Source organism: Calonectris borealis, chromosome 8 (assembly GCF_964195595.1).
Source record: "Calonectris borealis chromosome 8, bCalBor7.hap1.2, whole genome shotgun sequence".
NCBI classification, from domain to species: Eukaryota; Metazoa; Chordata; class Aves; order Procellariiformes; family Procellariidae; genus Calonectris; species Calonectris borealis.
The window spans coordinates 1,409,832-1,428,817 of NC_134319.1; the positions used below are offsets into that span (position 1 = coordinate 1,409,832).

At 43.5% G+C, this 18,986-nt stretch overlaps 1 protein-coding gene across 1 annotated transcript; it reads right to left on the reverse strand.

Moving 5' to 3' along the window:
* Positions 1-783: 783 nt before the first annotated feature.
* On the reverse strand, positions 784-17,718 carry CTH (cystathionine gamma-lyase). Its single transcript, XM_075155525.1, has 12 exons — positions 17,490-17,718; positions 15,804-15,885; positions 15,156-15,251; positions 12,096-12,205; positions 11,301-11,432; positions 9,258-9,315; positions 8,375-8,452; positions 7,553-7,705; positions 7,218-7,339; positions 5,322-5,374; positions 3,963-4,101; positions 784-1,523 (listed from the first exon to the last, which is right to left on the reverse strand). The coding sequence occupies exons 1-12, from the start codon at positions 17,649-17,651 to the stop codon at positions 1,503-1,505; spliced, it is 1,206 nt and encodes a 401-aa protein (XP_075011626.1). The 5' UTR covers positions 17,652-17,718; the 3' UTR covers positions 784-1,502.
* Between the last annotated feature and the right edge of the window lie 1,268 nt (positions 17,719-18,986).

Consider the following 18,986-nt stretch of genomic DNA (forward strand, 5'->3'; position numbering starts at 1 on the left):
GACAGGCTAACCAAGAATGACTCAGAGTAACCACTCGGAGGGCTAGATCAAACACATTCATTTCCATCTCGCACTCAGCCTCTGCCCCGGCCGTGCAGAACCCCAGGGCTCGACTCTCCGACAGCAGCAGCAGCAGACAGTTATCCCTGCGCGGCTACCACCGGGGCTCACGGCAACTGGCAGCCGGCTACAGCCCTCTCGTCTCGGCTACAGCCCCCTCGCCTCACTTGCACGTGTGTTAGGGTATTCCATACCATAATCTAAGGCTGATTAATTAGCTGACTAGTGAAAGTCGCCAAACTTGCATTTCATATCAGCTCTCAATCTGAGAAAGAAACAAAACAACACCCCCAGAAAGTGTGTTTTCATTTAGTTTGGGAAAGCCCAATGTTTTTACCAAGAAAGATCTGTGCAGTCAGTCTTGTAACAAACGCCTGCAGCACTTGTGCCACTTTTGTGGTTCTTGGCACAGACACTTAGATAAGGCGCGGGGAAGCGGGCAGGAGGGCTGAGGTCTGCTCAGAGATGACACCTTGCAGGGCTTCAGGCAGCCGCCCACCGCCCACCCCAAGCCAGCAGCACCTTGAGACACCTGGCTATTCCTTGGCTGAATACTGCATGATAAGTTGTGATACATTAGAATTTGTATCTTTTTTTCCTGACAAAAGTAAAAACATCAATGACATCATTTTCCCCACAGGAAAATTTAAAAAGATCCAGGATCATTTTACCACCTGATTTTGAATGCAAGCAGTATACACAAATGTCAAACAAAGTGATAGATCAGGGAAATTCAAAGCGTATTTTAATTAAAATTATTCCCATTCCAAATATAACCCAAATCATTACCACAATAAACATTACATGATTTTTTTTAAAAAGGGAAAGAATCCTCTTTAGAAAGTTACTATTCTTTACCAGGTATTGGATTTTGCTTCATCATCAATACTCCATAAAATATCAACAGGTGAAAAAGCATTTAACCACATTTCCAACCTACTTTAAAAAAAAAAAAATTTAAGTTAAATCAACAGGTTTTAAGTTAGACTGTTGGATTAGAAGATATGAGAAAAATTAATTGTGCATCCTGAGGAGCAATAACAGAAACCCTTTTGACCTAACACCCTTGCAGCACTAGCATGACAAATGAGAAACACTGATCTCCACTGAGAGAACAGGGATAATATTCCTGAGAGTGCATCATGGCTGCTCTCAGACACAACTTATTACTCCATAAATCCAGAGCCAAATGATGACAATACAACAGGAACGGACCCCCAAGAGTGCACAGGCTGCGTGCCACAGTGCACGGTCCATCTACAGCCAGACATCAGCAGAATAAACTTAACAGCACAAAGTGAGAACTCCCCAGGAATCCAGCGTTGGATTGAACAGATTTCAATTCTCAAAGGCAAATCAAAGGAAAATCATTAGCAGTTTGGCTTTCTGTGTCCTCTTCTTTAGCCATTTCAACATTCAATTCTAAGTTCCGGTTTTAAACGTCAAGCCTTATGGTCTGCAAACTGCAATGAGAAGGAAAAATGAGAGATAATTACGCTATTCACCTATATCAACCATGCACTTTTTTTTTCTTTTTATAAATAAGATATGTTTTAGCATTAGATTATCTTCATGCTCTGTGCTGGCATATAGAAATACATGCAGTTACTGTTGCTAATTTTCCGTATCACCAAACAAACAAAAAAAACACACCCAAAAAAAAGAGAGAGAGAGAAATAGAGGGACAAAAAATTTGCTGTCTGTACAGTACATCAAACTACTATACATCTGCTACAGTTGTTGCAGAACTCAAATTTATAGTTTACCCACCAATACCACCATGTTCTCTCACACAGACAAAACTGTATTTCAAACACCTTTATTTTCTTAATTCTTTTTGGGAGATGCAGGTGCCTGCAGGGATGCAGAGGTGGCAGAGGAGAACAAGGTAGTGCTGAACTTAGTTCTGCCTCGGCTGTTGACTTGGAGCCAGCTCAAGGTCCACCAAAGACAGCGAACTCTGTCCTCGGTGCTGCACAGACTACTGAGGAGTCACCAAATCTGCAGAATTCCCACTCAAAGAAAACAGACAGACAAACCAACGAGAGTCATGGTGCTCCTACAGTATGAAAGTACAAGTTGGGAGAAGGGAAGAAGGAAACTTGTGCTTTTTTAGTGTGGTTATTTATTAAACTTTACTCCAATACTTGCTGAAGCCCCTCTTAAGCGTGTGCCTTGCTGCAGTCCTTGGTTCGTCTCCTTCTCTTTGACCCCCTTGCCCACCCCACAGCATGGCAGAGAGCGTTCTGCCCCGATGAAACGTTTTCACTGCCTGGTAGCAACACGTCTAATGCCTACATTTGCCTGTGTGGGAGCAACGTGTGATCAAGTGGATACAAACAGGCTAGGAGTGCGTTTAGATTTTGTAAATCAAAGTTTTTGACTTTCCAGGAGTGAAGTTCTATATCAGGCAAACAGGATACTTGGGAAAGGAACCTAAAATTGTAAAGACAGAATAACAAATTTCATGGATGGGATTGTGCGACAGAAGTTGGCAGTTCCTGAGAACAAAAACTAAGCTTGCAACAAGATCCAAAGATCTAGTACGCATCTTTGAGCGACAGGTATCCCGAGATCTCCAACAGCATTTGAAAGGACTGGCTGGCACTTCGCAGCCATCCGGGCTCTGTTTGTTGCCCGCCAGGATCAAGAGGAAATTCCCCTTCCTCTCTCCAACACATAATTATGCTTATGAAGGTTGGAGGGATTTCAGTCTTCCATTGAAGCTCTGGAGAACAGACAAAATTAGAGGTTGAGGCAGAGTGCCTGGGTAGGCTTAAAGCATCTGGTTCACATGCCTTGCTCATACATTCAGATCTAAAGCCGCCATGAGATTTCACACCAAGAGGAATTCTCCTGCTTACCCGAAGGTCAGGGACCTCCTTCTGGGAAAAAGAAAGGACCTTTCACACAATATGATCTGCTTCCTAGGATCATCTGGGAAACTCACCTAACAAGTTATCTGCAACTGCAGAAAAACCAAAGATATTGGCAATGCCCTTGATAAGTCACAGCCTGATAAATACAAGGTACAGTACGACATAGCATATTCTGCAATGAAATACTGGTACATCAAACTGCAAGTCTGCAGCTGCCAGAGGGGATCCATCAGACTGATGGATCAAGTCAAGTGCCCATACTTCAGATTTTTCAGTTATGACTAATCCTTTCCAGTAAAAAAAAAGAGTGATTAAAAAAAAAAGCTTGCAAAACCCCCCATTATTCCTTCAGTCACAGCATTAGCCGATCCAAAGCATAGCACAAAGCTGTATAGGACCAAAAGACAATACGCATATAACCAGCCTCTCCCCTGCACATATGTATTTGTGTATACCTGTACACAAACACACATACACTTCATGTATTTTAGGAAACCTGCCTTGAGACACAATATGGCATCACATTAATTACCACGTGTAAAGAACAATTTTAATCTATTGTCTGAAACTGTGGGCAGAGGAGTAGAAGTAGTGCTTGTAAAGGAAATAGCGTTACTCAAATATTGGACTTACTGTTTGCTAGAAGCTCGTTTCCTGAAGCTCCTTAATATATTTCAACCCTCTCTAAAACTATGACATGAAAAATCTGAAGCACACACTAAGCACTTCGACGCCTGTATGAGAGCCTCCCCTCAGCCTGACTTTATCAGCTATCCCCATCACTCGGTGCCAGGGACGTCCCGTCTGCTACAAGGATCCACGTGAATTCAAATCGTGACTGACAAGGACAGCAAAGAGAAACCTAACAACGAAAGCTTTAAAACCCGACACACGCTCTGCTTACGAGTAGTTCAAAAATTAAGTGAGGTAGCCATTACCAGCAGACAGTTTAGTGAGAAAGGCAGAGGACTAGAGGGGAAACTATTTTTGAGAGTGATGGCACTAAGGTAACGACCCACTTACCGCAGCTGTCAGAGCTTGGTCTAGGTCTTCCAGTAAATCTTCTTCATCTTCCAAACCAACTGACAGACGAACTAATGTATCACTGATTCCAAGAGCTTCTCTATCTTCTTCAGGCACTGAAGAGTGAGTCATGATGGCCCTGGAGGAAAAAAATAGCCTTTTTTCTAAGAAGTGTTTACTTTTGTCAGTAAAGACCAAGCAAATTGCTTTCCTGCCAGCATCCCCTGAGATTCTGTAAAGACTTTACACCTTTTGTGTACCACCTGCTGGTTAACCCACAGATGGAGAGAGATCCTATCACCAGCTACTATAAATCACGTGAACGGCAGAGAAGAACAGGAGACTTGTATCTCCCAGCGTTTCAATACAGTATTTCCAAGCTACAGATGAAGAATAAGAAGTGGATACTTAAAAATCTGGAAATGAAAAAGGAGGGAAAAAAGCCCATTCCTATTCCTCTTCCTTCCAGACTTTTTTTTTTTCAGTTTTTTTCTGAAAAATAGCATCTAAAAGCTCTACTTTAAGCATGTGGAGTAACAGCTATAGTATACAGTTTCCATTATAAAATCTCCAGATTTTTTTTAACTTCTGTCTTCTCAGATCACTTGTCAAACTGTACCACTTACACTGAAGAGTTTATTCTCTCCAGCTATGGAGGATAAAGGTAAGAAGCTATTTCCCCCATGTGCTCAGTCACTGACATCACCAGTTAGCAATTACCTTTCAACTGCTTGAGTGTTTTAAGATTTGCTGTTATTCTAAAATGAGCAACCGAAATGATTTAGCATATAAGTTTAGTCATAACTTTCCATGTATCTTTTTGAAAAGCAAATTGGATTTAAGTAAAATAATCTAATTCCATAAAAATCCTATTTTTTAGCCTTTTAACCTAGACAGGGGCAACTAAGTATTACTAAAATCCCCACAAAATTTACCTGACATGGAGACAGATGCAGTTCGGTGTAGCATACTGAACATGCCCTCTTGTGTAAGCAGGCAGAACGGCAGACCTCTTTCCTCAACAGTGTGACCAAATCTGCTCAATACTGCTTATTCAAACACATGCTGATTTCTTGGATTTGTTATCATAGCAATAAATTGCAGCTCAGTCTCCCACTTCAAACAAGGAAGTGTGGAAATTCTTTCATCATTGCATTCTTATATTCACAAAAGTCACGCTCATTTCTGGAGTAGCCGCTGGTTTTTGTGCTATACAACATACTATCCTTGAATCTCAATTACATGCAAAATATCTTAGCTTTGTGTACTAGAAAATTTTAGAACTCCCATCAAAATAGAGCAGAAACTTCTTTGTTACTCTGCAGCTTTTTTAGACTTTTAAGATGAAGAATGACTTACGGATGCTCTGCTAGACTTTCATATCCTCCCAGACTCTCAGCCAGTGCAAAAACCTACCCAAAAAGTTAAACAGAAGTTAAAATAAGAAGTGTAAGTTTATGAATGCTTAGAAAGAGTCAGTTTAATGAAAAAGGAATGTTTAGTGGTGGTTGGGTTTTTTTTTTCCCTAAGTTTTCTGCAATAACTTTTATATTATGAAAGGTATTAGCTGTAACTAGGGAAAAAAGCGTACATTTGGCAGGTAAGAGCTGTTAAGATTTAGAATAGACTTGTCCTAAAAAGGCTCCAAAGAGACGCTGATGCAAAACTGAAATAACTCTGGAGTAGTTCCTACAATGCAATGCTTGGGCAGCCACAGAGGAAGAGCAGAAGGGAAAACGCACAACATGAGGGAGCAGGTTCTGCCTGGGCACCACCAGAGTTTTCATTCTGTTCAGAGGAAGGATAGAGCAGGCTGCCTGAACAAAATAAGAGTCAGATCTCAAAAATTTCAGTTAAAGTTGAAGTGATTATATCCTATCCTTACATACTCTTCTCTCAGCATCACTCAATGTTCACGTTTAACACTTATGTTTTCCAGGATGGCAAATAGCAGAATTGATAGGGAAAAAACCCAAACATTTAAGATTCTCCTCATAAGGCTGAACAGATTTTTTCACTCACTGCTCAGGTCTGATGGTTAGTTTAGTATTTTGAAAACCAGCCTAAATTTCTCAGCCTAACAGGACTAGTGTTTGTGAAATGCTTACTGTTAGTTAAGGTTTTTTTAGCACTGCTTTTTGAATTATGGACATATATTCCTGGATGACAGAAAGGCTCTCTAGAGAGTCAACTGCACTCAAACATGGATTCACGATTTCTCTTTTGTGAATGTACTTACTGCCCTGAACATTTCTTTCCAGCCCTGGTTGCTCATATTGATTTTTCTTCCCCCCTTTAAAAAAAAAAAAAAAACAACTAAACCTATCAACCAAAGAATTCTCTTCTCAGCCTGGTTTAAGTAAATGGCTTTACTTTTGTACCAACCTAGTGACAAATGGATGGTATCCAAGTCAAAGGGCTGAAGTGAATATACTCATAAGGGACTACTTCTGGAACGTACTCTCTGATGCTTTTTGTCAAAGCTGATAGATCTCCTGTGCCAGGATTAAATGCTCTCTCTCATGCAAAAGGATATTTTGTGGGAAAATCATATTTTTAGTAAATTCATTTTCAGTTGATGACATTAGCTGGCAAGTAAGTAAGACAGGGAGAGAAAGAAGTTCTAATTTACCTTTGTCAATTATTACTGATTTGTTTTTCCAAGAACAAAACAGCAAAAAAACAAGAGAAGGATGAAAATTAACCAGAGATCAAGACTAGCAAACACATTAAAGAGTACAGGCAGAATTAATACATTGCAAAAACAAAAGCAAAAGCCTATGGTTTAGGTAAAATAAACAAACAACTGTTCTCCAAACTGAGGGACTCCCTCTTTGCTTCATGACTCATGTCATTTCTCAGAAGGTTTTTCTCCTGATGAGTACTTTGAAATACTACAACAGTATTACACAAGCCACAGCTTCTCTGCTTTCAAATACTACAGGTATTTTTGCAAAAGGCTGGTATGCAGGCCCTTTATTAGAAGCAATGCCTGGGCTAACCTGGATATACTACACCCTACTGGGTAAACAAATACTTCAAATGAGCTGAGGCATCCTTTCCTTCCTTCTCATTAGCCTCCCATTTACAAATAATCTATTATTTAGGGACGGTTACACCCAAAAGACTTTAGGAGCTTTGCAAGTACAGAGAAAGACTCTCTCCCGCCCCAAGAAAAACCATTTCCTTCCATTATCACCCTCAGAAGGACAGGCTCAAGTTCCTCTACAGTAGTGCATATTTACTGTCATTTACCTTTAAATTCTTGAGAAAGGTAGCAGCATGTTCGAGATTTCCTTTAATGTAAAAGGTTATCATCCCAGGACAGCCAGTACACTGCCGCTTGATCAACTCATGCTGAGGGTGTGAAGGCAAGCCTGAAATTTGTAGAAGTTGCTTTAAAGTTAATTACCATCACTTCAAAGGGCAAGCAGCTCACCCTCAGCTACGCAGAAACAGCCCATTGCCAAGGTGGACACCTAAGCCAGAGTCACCAAATGTGAAGGGTGCACAAACGACACGTAGCATTGCAGTACCCAAATCCAGCCTCACTCGAAGACGTCACCCACTCTGAAGTCTTGCCAACCTACCTGGGAAAATTACTTTCTCCACCCGGGAATCTGACTCAAGAAATCGAGCAACAGCTATTGCGTTCTGGAAATGTTGTTTCATCCGGATTTGTAATGTCTTCAAACCACGATTGCACAGGTAACAGTCAAAGGGAGACGGAACAGCTCCGAGAGCTACAGAAATTGAACAAAATTCCACATAAAACAAAGGGGTTTTTTTAGTAAAACTAAATACAGTCCTAATTCCCGAAATTTCTAAAGTTAGAACAAGACCAGTGGAAAGACATCTGATGCGATCTGTCTTCCTCACCTCACACACATGGGAAGCCAATTAATGAGCTGAATGAACAAGTTGAAGACTCAAGGATTAAATTTATTAGGTATAATATACCTTTGCTCCTTCTGTTGTAGACAGAGGGCAGACAGAACACTGCACAGAAATTTATTCGTTACAACTAAGAGGCAGTAAAACTGTTAAAATCAACCCACATAAGAAAATTCTGCATTAGGCATATCCTCTGATGTGTGAATGAGTTTAAAAAAACCCAGATGTACTTGACACAAGTTAGATGAAATTAAATAAAGGCATAATTTAAATGCTTGCATGCCTCTTCATATACGAAGTCAAATGGATATAGGAAACGATGGTGCTCTTCCTGCCATGGTCCTAACTATAACCTAGAGAGACTTTGTAAGCAGTCATTTACACTTCTGCACATTTAAATGTCTGAGCTACATTTCTAGATAGATTTCATACTTGTGTGCATGCAACATGCTTCCCATTACGAGCTGGTATATTTGAATGCAATTTGTTTTAAGGTATTTCCTACATTGACTACTTACAGTTTTGTAAGAATTTGAGTCTTTCATAGAGATCATCACAGTTTACTGAAACAAGTCCCATTACAACATCACTGTGCCCTAAAAATGCAAGGAGAAGACAATAACAGAATCAGCCATTCCATCTGCTCCAGGGTTCTGCTACAAACCCCCATTTTCTCAGTCTTGGTGCTAATACAGTCCCATTTTTGTGAGACACTGGGTTCCTTCTCATCGCTGCAGCCGTCATTCCTGTGCAGCACATGAATCATAAGGCAGATTTCAGCTTTTTCTAAAGCTCTGGTCAGCAGTGTGCTCTGCCGTGTGCTGCACGCATGCCCCCAGACGCTTCCCCAAGCCCACGGGAGTCGCTAACGGCCAGGAAGCAGGACACTGTGCAGCAATCAGGCGTGTCCTGCGGAGCAGCACCAGGCTGCTGTCTTAGCGAGAGCCAACACCAGCTAGAAAACTTCCACTTCTATCCGCACCACCAGGGACGTGTGGTTACAACACAGCTACAGCCACGTTAGCTCCAGGTCCGGGCTCTTTGGGAAACAACGCAGTGAATGCTTTTGGACGGGCTTGAACACAGCTGTATGAAACCTCCTTTGAACCTTAATATTATTTCTGGCAGCTACCTTCTACTTGAAGCCACTTGCTTTGTTGTAGTCAAATTAAAGCCAACATGGCTATTAACACCTCTAAGTCTATTACCTGAAGTCAGGTCAATATTCCTTCTCCCAGGGACAGTTTAGGAGCTAGGAAGGCTAATGGTCTATTCAATGGTCAATCTCCTCTAATGGTCCATCTAAGAATTACTGGCAGACACGTTGGCTTTTGTGAACCACCGGCAGCCAGATTGGCTTTTAAATAGCCAGCCTGAGTTGTGTTGAACTCACATACTTACCGTTCATGTATTTGGTTGCAGAATACATACAAATATCAGCCCCCAGAGATAAAGGACGCTGAAATGAAACGAAATGAAAATAATAGGTCCAATTAAAGCTTGTGTGCACTCTGGTTCATTTCAAGCTATCCAGAAAGGCTGTGACCCAACATAGAAAACAACAATAGGTGGAGAAACTAAAAAAAACCACTACAAAAACTTAACACAAAACTTAACACCTTAAACACAAAAACATGAGACAAAATATATGACAAAAACAATAGTACAGGAAAGCACTCTGGATTCAAGATAAGCACAATAAAAAGAACCCACAATAAAATGTGATTTAAAAGCACTGGTCTAATTCCCACCGGCTTCAGGGAGAGGAGTGATTGAATACATCTAACATACAGCCCGTTCATATTTCTGAAAAACAATAGTTGTATCGCTTAGCTGAGGCAGAGATAAGTAATGGTATTTACTCTAAAGTATATTTCCTTAGAAAATGAAGACTTCACCACAGTCTGCAAAGCAAAAAAAATTGCATTATTTTCTAGATATCAGTATTGGTGATACTGCACCGAAAGAACAACTGAAAACCTGAAGAAAGTGCAAAGGGTTTTGTTTGCCAGGTCTCTCTTCCCTTACCTCCCAGCCTTTTTCCCCAGAAGCCTTTCTAAGGTGAGGCAAACTGAGATGTTGATGGGCAAGAAGCAATGAACAATATATTTTTTTTTAAACAGTCACTAAGTAAAGGACTTTGCACATAATATAAACATATTATAAAGACTGAAGAGTATCAATATGTTAAAAGGTAACAAAGCAAGCAGATTTAGAACAAAAGACTGCTGCTGTCAGATTAAACGCGGACGTCTATTCAAGAAACCAGTGGATAATGTGCATTCCCAATGCACAGCCAGGAGAATGGTAGCATAAACCCCAGTGCCTTTTACATTCAACATTGCTACATAAATCACTCTAAAATTATAATCTTCTTAGTACAGTGTATCAGCAGCAGTCTGGAGGGGTTTAAAGACATTACCTATTATGCTTAGTAGAATTAATCATTACAACTGACTTTCTCTTAGCACCAGGCCAATAAAAGATACATTAACTAGCTCATATATCCCGATGCTCACTCCTCTTCTTTCACACACGTCTTTCTGCAGTAATACACATTGCAGGGGGAATCACCAAGCCTTTGGTATGTACAAAACAAACTCAAGTGCTGCTTTAGCTAAGCATTAACACTTTCTGGAAAGCTCTCTTAATTTATAAAGAACTCAGTGCCCCTAACAAAAACAAAGATGCCTTGCCTTTTGCACTCATAAAAAAGTTTTACTTTAGACCTAAAATACAAGGGATTAGCTTAGTCTCCTGGGAAATATACATGAATATTTCTAGATGAACAAGACTTCGAAGTTTATTATTCCGAAGCATTTTTAGAACTTAAGAAATTGTCTTCATTTCATGTATTCTAGATATAAAAGCAGAAAAGTTATGCCAGTTGTTTGAGATCAAAATTACAAACTTGTAAGCCATGCATTCACCAAAATATTGAAGAAAAAGGTAACTTGAAGGTCTCAAAGAAAGATTTAACCAAGTTTGCTTGTTTTAACTTTTTCTTCCACTACCTTTTTTTAGAACATCAAGTGGTTCAGAACAGATCGTAAACAGCACATACAAAAGAATCGGTATAAAAAGGCCAAAGTTAGAAAACAGGACTCTCTTTAACAGGCCTGTTATGATTTCCATCAGTGAGAACTAAAAAACAGGATTTTTGAATGACAGAGAAGCCATTCTCCCAATGGCTTACCTGGCTGTCTTGGTTCAGTGTGTTTACTTGACTGCTGAGCTATATTGGTTTTGCTGCTATCACCCTGGTATATGGCTAGCTATAAAATACTTTGCATACCATCTTTACTAATGTAAACAGCAGCAGTACATGGGTTGTATCTAGAAATGTATTTAGGTAATTTTACAACGCATAGATCAGTTCCTTGGTGGTGCTTTCATTTTAAAAATGTATCTTTGAATACACCGAAATAATTTCCAAGTGCTTACCTGGAAATACGCAGACATAAAAGTGTTGTCTACCACTAGAAGAACATCTTTATGCTTATGTACTACATCTGCACAGGCCTGAATGTCGATGACCTTCAGCGTGGGGTTTGTGGGCGTTTCAATCCACACGAGCTGCAGTAGTTCAACACAAAACATCCGTTTAGAGATTTTACAATGCTGGTGATGATACATGTAAAAGTCATAAGTGCCTTTAAATGTTAATTCGTTGAGTGTCAGCTTCCCATACAGGTTTGCAGAGTGGAGATAAGAAAGTGTCGCTACTGAAGAAAGGCAAGGTTTCTTGGGAGAGGTAATATTCTCCACAAAAACAACAGATACATGGGAAGAACATCAAAGCTTTTGAAAACCTAAGTGCATCACATCTGAAGAAGGCCTGACATGGCCAGAAGAAAGCCTTTACGCCCAAAAGTCTGTAAGCCTTTTCCAGCTGAATTATCTTCCTCTAGAACAGGGGATTATCTGCTCCAGTGCCATGGAGCACCTCCTCCTCCTCAAACCTTGGTGTTCCCTCTGCTGTTTCTTAGCTTTTCCCTCCTCCTCTCTCTCTCTCTGGTGTTTTTTGCCCTTCTTAAAATGTTTTCAATGAGGCACCACAAAAGTCACCAAGTGGCCTGCAGTGGGGACATGTTGGAGCCAGCTGTGCCCAAGCTGTCCCCGCAGAGGCCACCCCTGCAGCCCCCTCTGCTTGACACACACCCCCAACACAACAAGAGCACGAATAAAATTATGTAACAACATTAAGCAAGTAAGTTCAGCAATTTCCCTCTCCCCTACCTTGGTCTCTGGCGTAATTGCAGCTTCCAGGTATTCCATTTTTGTGCAGTCAACAAAAACTACATTCAAACCCATTTTCATGGCTACTTTCCTGAAGTATCTGTTTGTGCCTAAAAAAAACCAAACCAAACAAAAACAAACAAAACAAAAAATTAGAGACACAAAATGAAATAACCTCCTTAACTCTTCTTCACTGATCTCCAGTCTCTTGTATGCATCCACGGAAAGTCAGGAGGGTACAGTTTTATGCTGTACACCATAAATGGCACATTAGTATTTTTTTATTCCTAAAAAGTTTAAAGACTGCTGTAGATTTAAACATCATGGAAAAGTTATAATGGGAATATGGAATCAGAGTAACTTATGAAGTACTTTCAATTAATAGGGGTTTTTTTAAATCAGAAAATTAAATAGACCCCTTTTAGTTTGCCTGCTTCTAACTTTTCAGCCCTTTGCCATGTACAAGCAGTTTCAGGTTTTATATTCTCTTTCCCTCACCCCACTTTCAATAACTTTTTTCCACCACCTATTTTCAGACTCTTTTTTTCTATTTAAATTTTTTAATTTTCTATTTAAGCTTAATTGAGACTCTGGGAGAAGAAGAATCAAGGGGAAGACTCCAGCCACTGTGTTTCCATTAAATAAACGTGTAGCAAGGAACATAAAAAAGTGATTATTTCCTTCCTTTCTGTCTTTGAAGGCTTTCATGGGAAAGATTAAAAGAAGAAACCAGAAGCAACCAGTTGATCACTAGATGTGCAACATACTATCTGGTAACACTGCCTGGATTAAAAATTAATTCATTAGATCTTTCTGCCAAGGTTATTCAACATTTACTCACTTACGCAGAACAGCAGTTTGCCATCTACCCATGAAGTCATAGTACACTCAGGGTATGATTCTGTGTGCTGAATGCTACGTCTGAATGTTTTGTTTTTTTTTTTTAAGGAAACACTTTTATTTCTACAATAAGCTATATAATATATTCTCTCTTGTGCTGTAAGGAGTTTATTCAAGCATGAGAAATTTTCACTCAGGCTGTCAACTCTACAAATACAAACCACAGAAAGTTGCTTTATAGTAGTCTTTCTTACATACTTTTAATAATAGCACACTACAAAAAACCTTAGATGGAAATGACAGGTTACACTGAAAGTAGCCCTTTTAAGAAGTTACAGCAATGGATCCGCATTCAGAGGTGCCAACTACCTACAGCTCCTCCTCACGCCTCCCAAAACTCAGCGTCTCTTAAACACGTCCCAGGCAATATGCTTTCCAGCATTGCCCGAGAGCTTTTCTTTTTCTTTCACTGTTTTTCTGACAACCTTGAATACTGCGGACTCATTTGAGTTAGCAAGCGCAGTACTGCTTTCCTATCCAACCAGGCTTTTTCCAAAAAAGGCACTAAAAGCTTACCAAAGCTGGTGTACCCTCAAGGGAGCAGGGACACATGCCAGCACTCAGTACCAGTGACTCAAAGGTTGCTATTACAGAGCTGAAGTATGAAAGGCTGCACGGGGCAAGCGTGGTGGAGGAGTAAACCCCGCACGGCAAAAAGGAGTCAGCGCAGGCAACAGCAAGGAATTGGCTGACAAAGGACCGGGCTGCAGCGTGCAAGAACACGAGCAGGAAAGACGACTAGGAACAGCCAGAAGAGCACAGCCTAGGAGAAAAGCAAGCAGGGACTTAGGGGACAAGGAGCCCCTAGTATCCGAGGGAGGAATAAAGGAGCTGAACACATACTGGCCACGGCGGCCAGTGGCAGATCTGCAGATGTACTATGTCATGGGGTGTGAACTCTACTGAATAAGGCTGCCTGTGGGGAAGCCGGTCTCTTTAAAACAAAAGTATGAAAAAAAAAATCAGGGAAGAAACAATTAAATTCATCTCTGCAGAAACTACCACAGGCTGAGGCTTTAATGAGCAGGTGAACTGGTTTTGCTTGAAAAATACACCTGTGGGCCTTTCTGAAGTGAGGAACTGATAATACGCTTTGGCCAAATGACTTTGATTTACCAAGTTCTGTGGTGGGAGGGCCGTGAATTAAAGGAGCAGATTGTCAGTAGGGATTCCTGCTGTCTTCGCTTGGCTCCTGATGTACTTTGGAGAAGAGCTATCTCGCATGACAGAACTAAGACATTAAAAGCAAATGTGTGTATTTATATTTGATACGCACAAGCATAGAGAACTGACCTGCAAACAGTAATCACTCTTAGTGATGGGAAAGGTGATTACTCTTGCTAAAAGGTTTTCCAGCTATTGCTTGGGAAAACGCTACCTGTTGCTGGCCTCTCTGACCTTCCTTTGAAAACAAAACAGATTTCATTTCTTTATGCTAAGGCCTTGAAGCAGGTGGAGGAAGACAAGCTTTGCTGATCAGTGAAACACAGGAGCTGGGGGCACAAAGGACACCGATTGTCACAGCTTATCCTTATACTACGGGCTTTTGGGTGGCATCAACCTTTTGAAGGACTTCAGCAGAGGTGGATGAACTCTTTTTGTTCCTAGAGAGTTTCTTGGAAAAATGGATCAAGAAAAAAAAACAACTATGCACAACCAAAACCTAATAGTGGGCTGCAGCATCACTGAAGCATTCAGAAGACATGGGTGTAACAGATGCAAGTTGTGCTTTCAGGGAAGATGACAGAATAGTTGTCTGAAACAGTCCAGAGAAAATGCTGGTTGGTAAAGGGTCAAACCTAGGAAAGGAACAGTAGAAATACCAGAAGCTGGAAAGCTGTGTTGCATTGGACTGCAGGGGGTCCTGCTCTGCAAACAAATCTGTGCAAGGCTAGGATATTGCTATTTTCCCCTCATTCAAGCATATATTACTAGTTAGCTGTATTTTTTAAACCTCCACGTTGTCCCACAGAATATTTCAGTGTTTGAATTTCTAACACCAAAATCAGACAGGAGTGTTCTGTGTTCTCATGAAGTGAAAAGGCTTTAAAGAAAAGTAAGGTCCTATGTGGGAAATCCAGAAAGTTCATGAGAATCACGAATAGGTACATTTAATCATTTCCACAATGAAGATCAAAAACACACTTGTGCTTTACATACCTCCATAGACATCATCCATGCAGATAATCGTATCCCCTGCCTTTAACAGGTGAGTAATATTCAAAGTAGCAGCTAAGCCAGAAGCATAAGCTAAACCTAAAACAGAAAAGAGTAAGTGGCAGACAGACTGTATTTTAATATGATACAACCTTGTCAAACTTGCCTTTGCTTTCCTCACTTTGCTTTTAAAAGGAACCTGTTCTGTCACTCTCATTTATGCTATCTCATTCATTAAGTGGATTCAGTAAAAGCAGCAGCCTGATTTTACGCAGGGTGGAACCCAGGATGAGCACTGGTAACACAGTCTGGCAACAGCTGCTGCGGGGCTCCCGCTCCCCACTGCATTCAGTGCTGCTGCACAAGGACGGACTCAGTTTAGCTCAGGCATCAAATGCAGCGAGGGGAAGCAAAGTCACTACAGAAAGTCCCATGATTGAGCCGGACTTTCCTGAACGGTAAGTGTTGGACTCTTTTCACACCACGAAGCAGCTCTTGCCCCTCACCAGTAGTCAGCGGCTGTGAAAGCCTTGCTGTGATACAACTGCTGCCGACAACTCAGTGTCCTTGCTCCCAAGTTATGCCTACTGTAGACGCCATCAGGAGACACACATGCTGACATCTTGCTTGAGGAACCCATTAATTGCTTACAGTATTTAGCTCCATCTAGCGCTGCCACAGCCTTCTCCAGGCAATTCCGGGTAGGGTTTCCACTCCGGCTGTATTCATAACCCTATTGTGAAAGCAAGAAAAAAATATAACTTGAGAGAGCACTGAGAAAGTTTTTTTACAATAACAGTCCTAGGTTCCTTAAAAACTCCTCGCTCTCAACACTGAGGTTACGCATCCACCTCCTCCAAGAACAGCAGGCTGGTTTTCTGGCTATGTCAAGCTGCTGTACACAACATCCCCAACCTGAAAATGGTTTCTAGGGGTGCACTGGGGGAAGTATCGTAGTGCTAGCCACGCTCTGCTACTTTTTCCTAGATATCTGTCTCTGGTCACTGTTGGAGAAAAGGCCTTGGTCCACTCATTCTTATGTTATCAGCAAGAATGTGTCCCATCTCCACGACGCTCTGCTTGAAAGATGGGGCCAGACAGGGCACTAGCCAGTGCCAACCTGTACCCATCAAAAGTTCCTGAAAGCTCAAACGTTTCCCTGGCATGCAATCAGGCCAAGTTTCACACTGCAGGGCAACAGCTTTCATGTGAATACTGAGAAAATTTAACACGAAAAAAAAAATACTCATGCATGCATGGATGCACTTGTTACAGAGAGAACCTGGCTAAGCATCCTGGTATTTGCGTACTTTCAGGATTTCTGTTTAATGACAACTTCATCATATTCAGGAATCTGGCAGACCGCTCTCACGGAGCTTCCGGCAAGAACGTGGCCACTCTATCATCAGTACGTGAACACAGCAGCGTGTGACTCCTTCTTCTCTGGTCTTCTTCAACACAGCTACCTACTTACAAGCATTCACAATTTTAGTCTGTGATTTTGTGTGGAATCAAAGATCACAAGGCAAATTCCTATTGCCCAACCAGCACACTGTGATGTTCAGACCTCAGGTTTGGAACAAATACTGATTTATGAGTTGCGAATTTGTGCCATTTCCCTCATACACGCACGGTAGCAATCAGAAACTTCATGATAGTTCAACGCAAACACTTCCAGTACTTTCTACAATACATCCACAGAATACTTATGAAATATTCATTGGGTCTGGAAGGACAACTGAAGCAGCCTCTTACACAATCTCTGTAAATGAGAAAACGTACTCTGCCTGGTCCCAGCGGCAAAGTAAAGCATTGTTACCACGCAGCCTTCAAGAAAGTCCCCAGCTGCGTGCAAACCACCCGACCAAGGCCTGAACCTTCACGCGGTCATCAGCTTCTGCACCGAACGCCCACGCCGGCAGCAGAGGGGCTGCCGAGCGGGGGGCGCTGGGTGCTCCCCTTCACGCGGCTCTCACGCTGAGAGTCACCCTACACGTGCCCTCCAGCCCACCGCGGGAGAACACGTCTCTTCCAGTGGGAAAAAGATGTTTGGGGGTTTTTTTCAGGAGCTAGCACGAGGGAAAATATTTCCACGCGCTGCAAACCGGGAGCCCTCTCCCCTTCGCGGGGCCTGCCGAATCCCCGGACCCCCCCGGCCGGCCAGCACCTCCCGGGGGAGCCCGCCGGGCCGGGCCGGGCCGGGCCCTCGCGGTGTCCCCGTCCGAGCGCGACGCCTTTGACCCCAGACCCCCGCGCCGCCCCGGAGCCCCCCGCGCGGGCGGGCCGGGCCGGTGGGGACAAGCCCGGCTCGGGGGCTCCGCCGGCGGCCTCACTCACCGCGTGCTGCCCGGGGGCCCGCTGCCTGAAGGTGGTGGAGAGGGAGATGGGGGGCACCACGGCGGCCGAGCGCCACTGCTCGGGCTCCTGCCCGGCGTGGATGGCCTGCGTGGCAAAGTGCGCGAAGGGCGGCAGGAAGCCCCGCGCCCCTCCGCGCTCCATGGCCGCGCTCCGACTGCCGCCGCCGCCGCCGGCACCACAGACACCACCGCTGCCGCCCCGCCCCGAGGGGCCCGGCGCGGGCGGGGCCTCGCCGCCGCCCCCCATTGGCCGGGGTGAGGCGGGGCGGGGCCGGGCAGCGCCCGCGCCGCAGGGCGGGGCGCGGCGTCCCGCTGCAGCACTGCCCGCCCGCCCGGGGGCGCCGCGGCAGCCCAGCACGGCGCGGCGGCCGCGGTACGGTGGCGGCGGGTGCGGGCGGCCGGGCTGGGGCCTCTCCGTCGCCTGCAGCGGTAACGGCAGCGCGGTCCCAGCCTACGGACCGCCGGAACGGCCCGCGGGCAGGTCAGGCAGTGAGTCAGCGTGGCTCGGGCCCTGAGAGCAGCCGTTCCTGCCAGAAGAGAAGCGGCTGCCTGGCAGCCCGGCAGCCTGGCAGCCCGGCAACCGGTGGCCTTGGCTGCAGGCGGCGGGAGGAACGCCAAATGGCGGGAAGCCGTTCGCCCCTCAGGGCAGCCGGCAAGGGGCGGGCGCCAGACCTGGCGGCAGGGGACAGGGGGTCGGGTGACCCCACCGAGCGGTCCCCGGGGAACGGCTTCCTCCCGTCTCTGCACCTGAGGCCATCGGCCCGCCGTGCGCTGGTGGGCCCCGCGAGGTCACACAACCTGAACCGATACACGTACGGTTAGAGAGCTTTTCCTAACGCTTACACCTTCTTCTCTTACATTTCAGGCTGAATTTGAAATAATTTTCATATCATTTGCAGGTAAATTTAGAGTCAAACTGGATCTAAGGGGAAGAAATACACTGATTATTCCCAAGTCCATTTTTGAGCCTAGGCACATAGTAGAAACCTGAAATTTAGGACAGAGGAATTTAATCCTGTGGTGACAAATCTGTTTCCTGTAGGCCTGTGGAAAACATCTACATAAATCCCATGGAAAAATCCCATAAATCCCATGCTTTGAACCCGCCATACTGCCAGGACACCAAGTCACAAAGTTTCAGGTGGCCAGCGAATCTCAGACAGTATCACAAAAGGTCCATTTTCTTTTTATAATAATTTGTATTATGAAATTCAGGATAGTCAAGCTGAGTCAAAGGGGAAAATGCAATTATCTGCTTGTCATACAAAATGTCTTCCTCTACCTCCAGTTTCACACTATGGTTACCTATGTAGCCCACCATAGTCTTTTGTGGCTATTTCTGGAGGAGGTTGTCCTGTCCGTAAGTAAGTATACAGGTCTTTAGTGTGATTGCTCCTTTCTCGGACACAGATCCTCATCCTCATCTCCCCACAACTGGCTGCTGAAGCACTTCACTGAGTAAGTACGAGAAGGAATT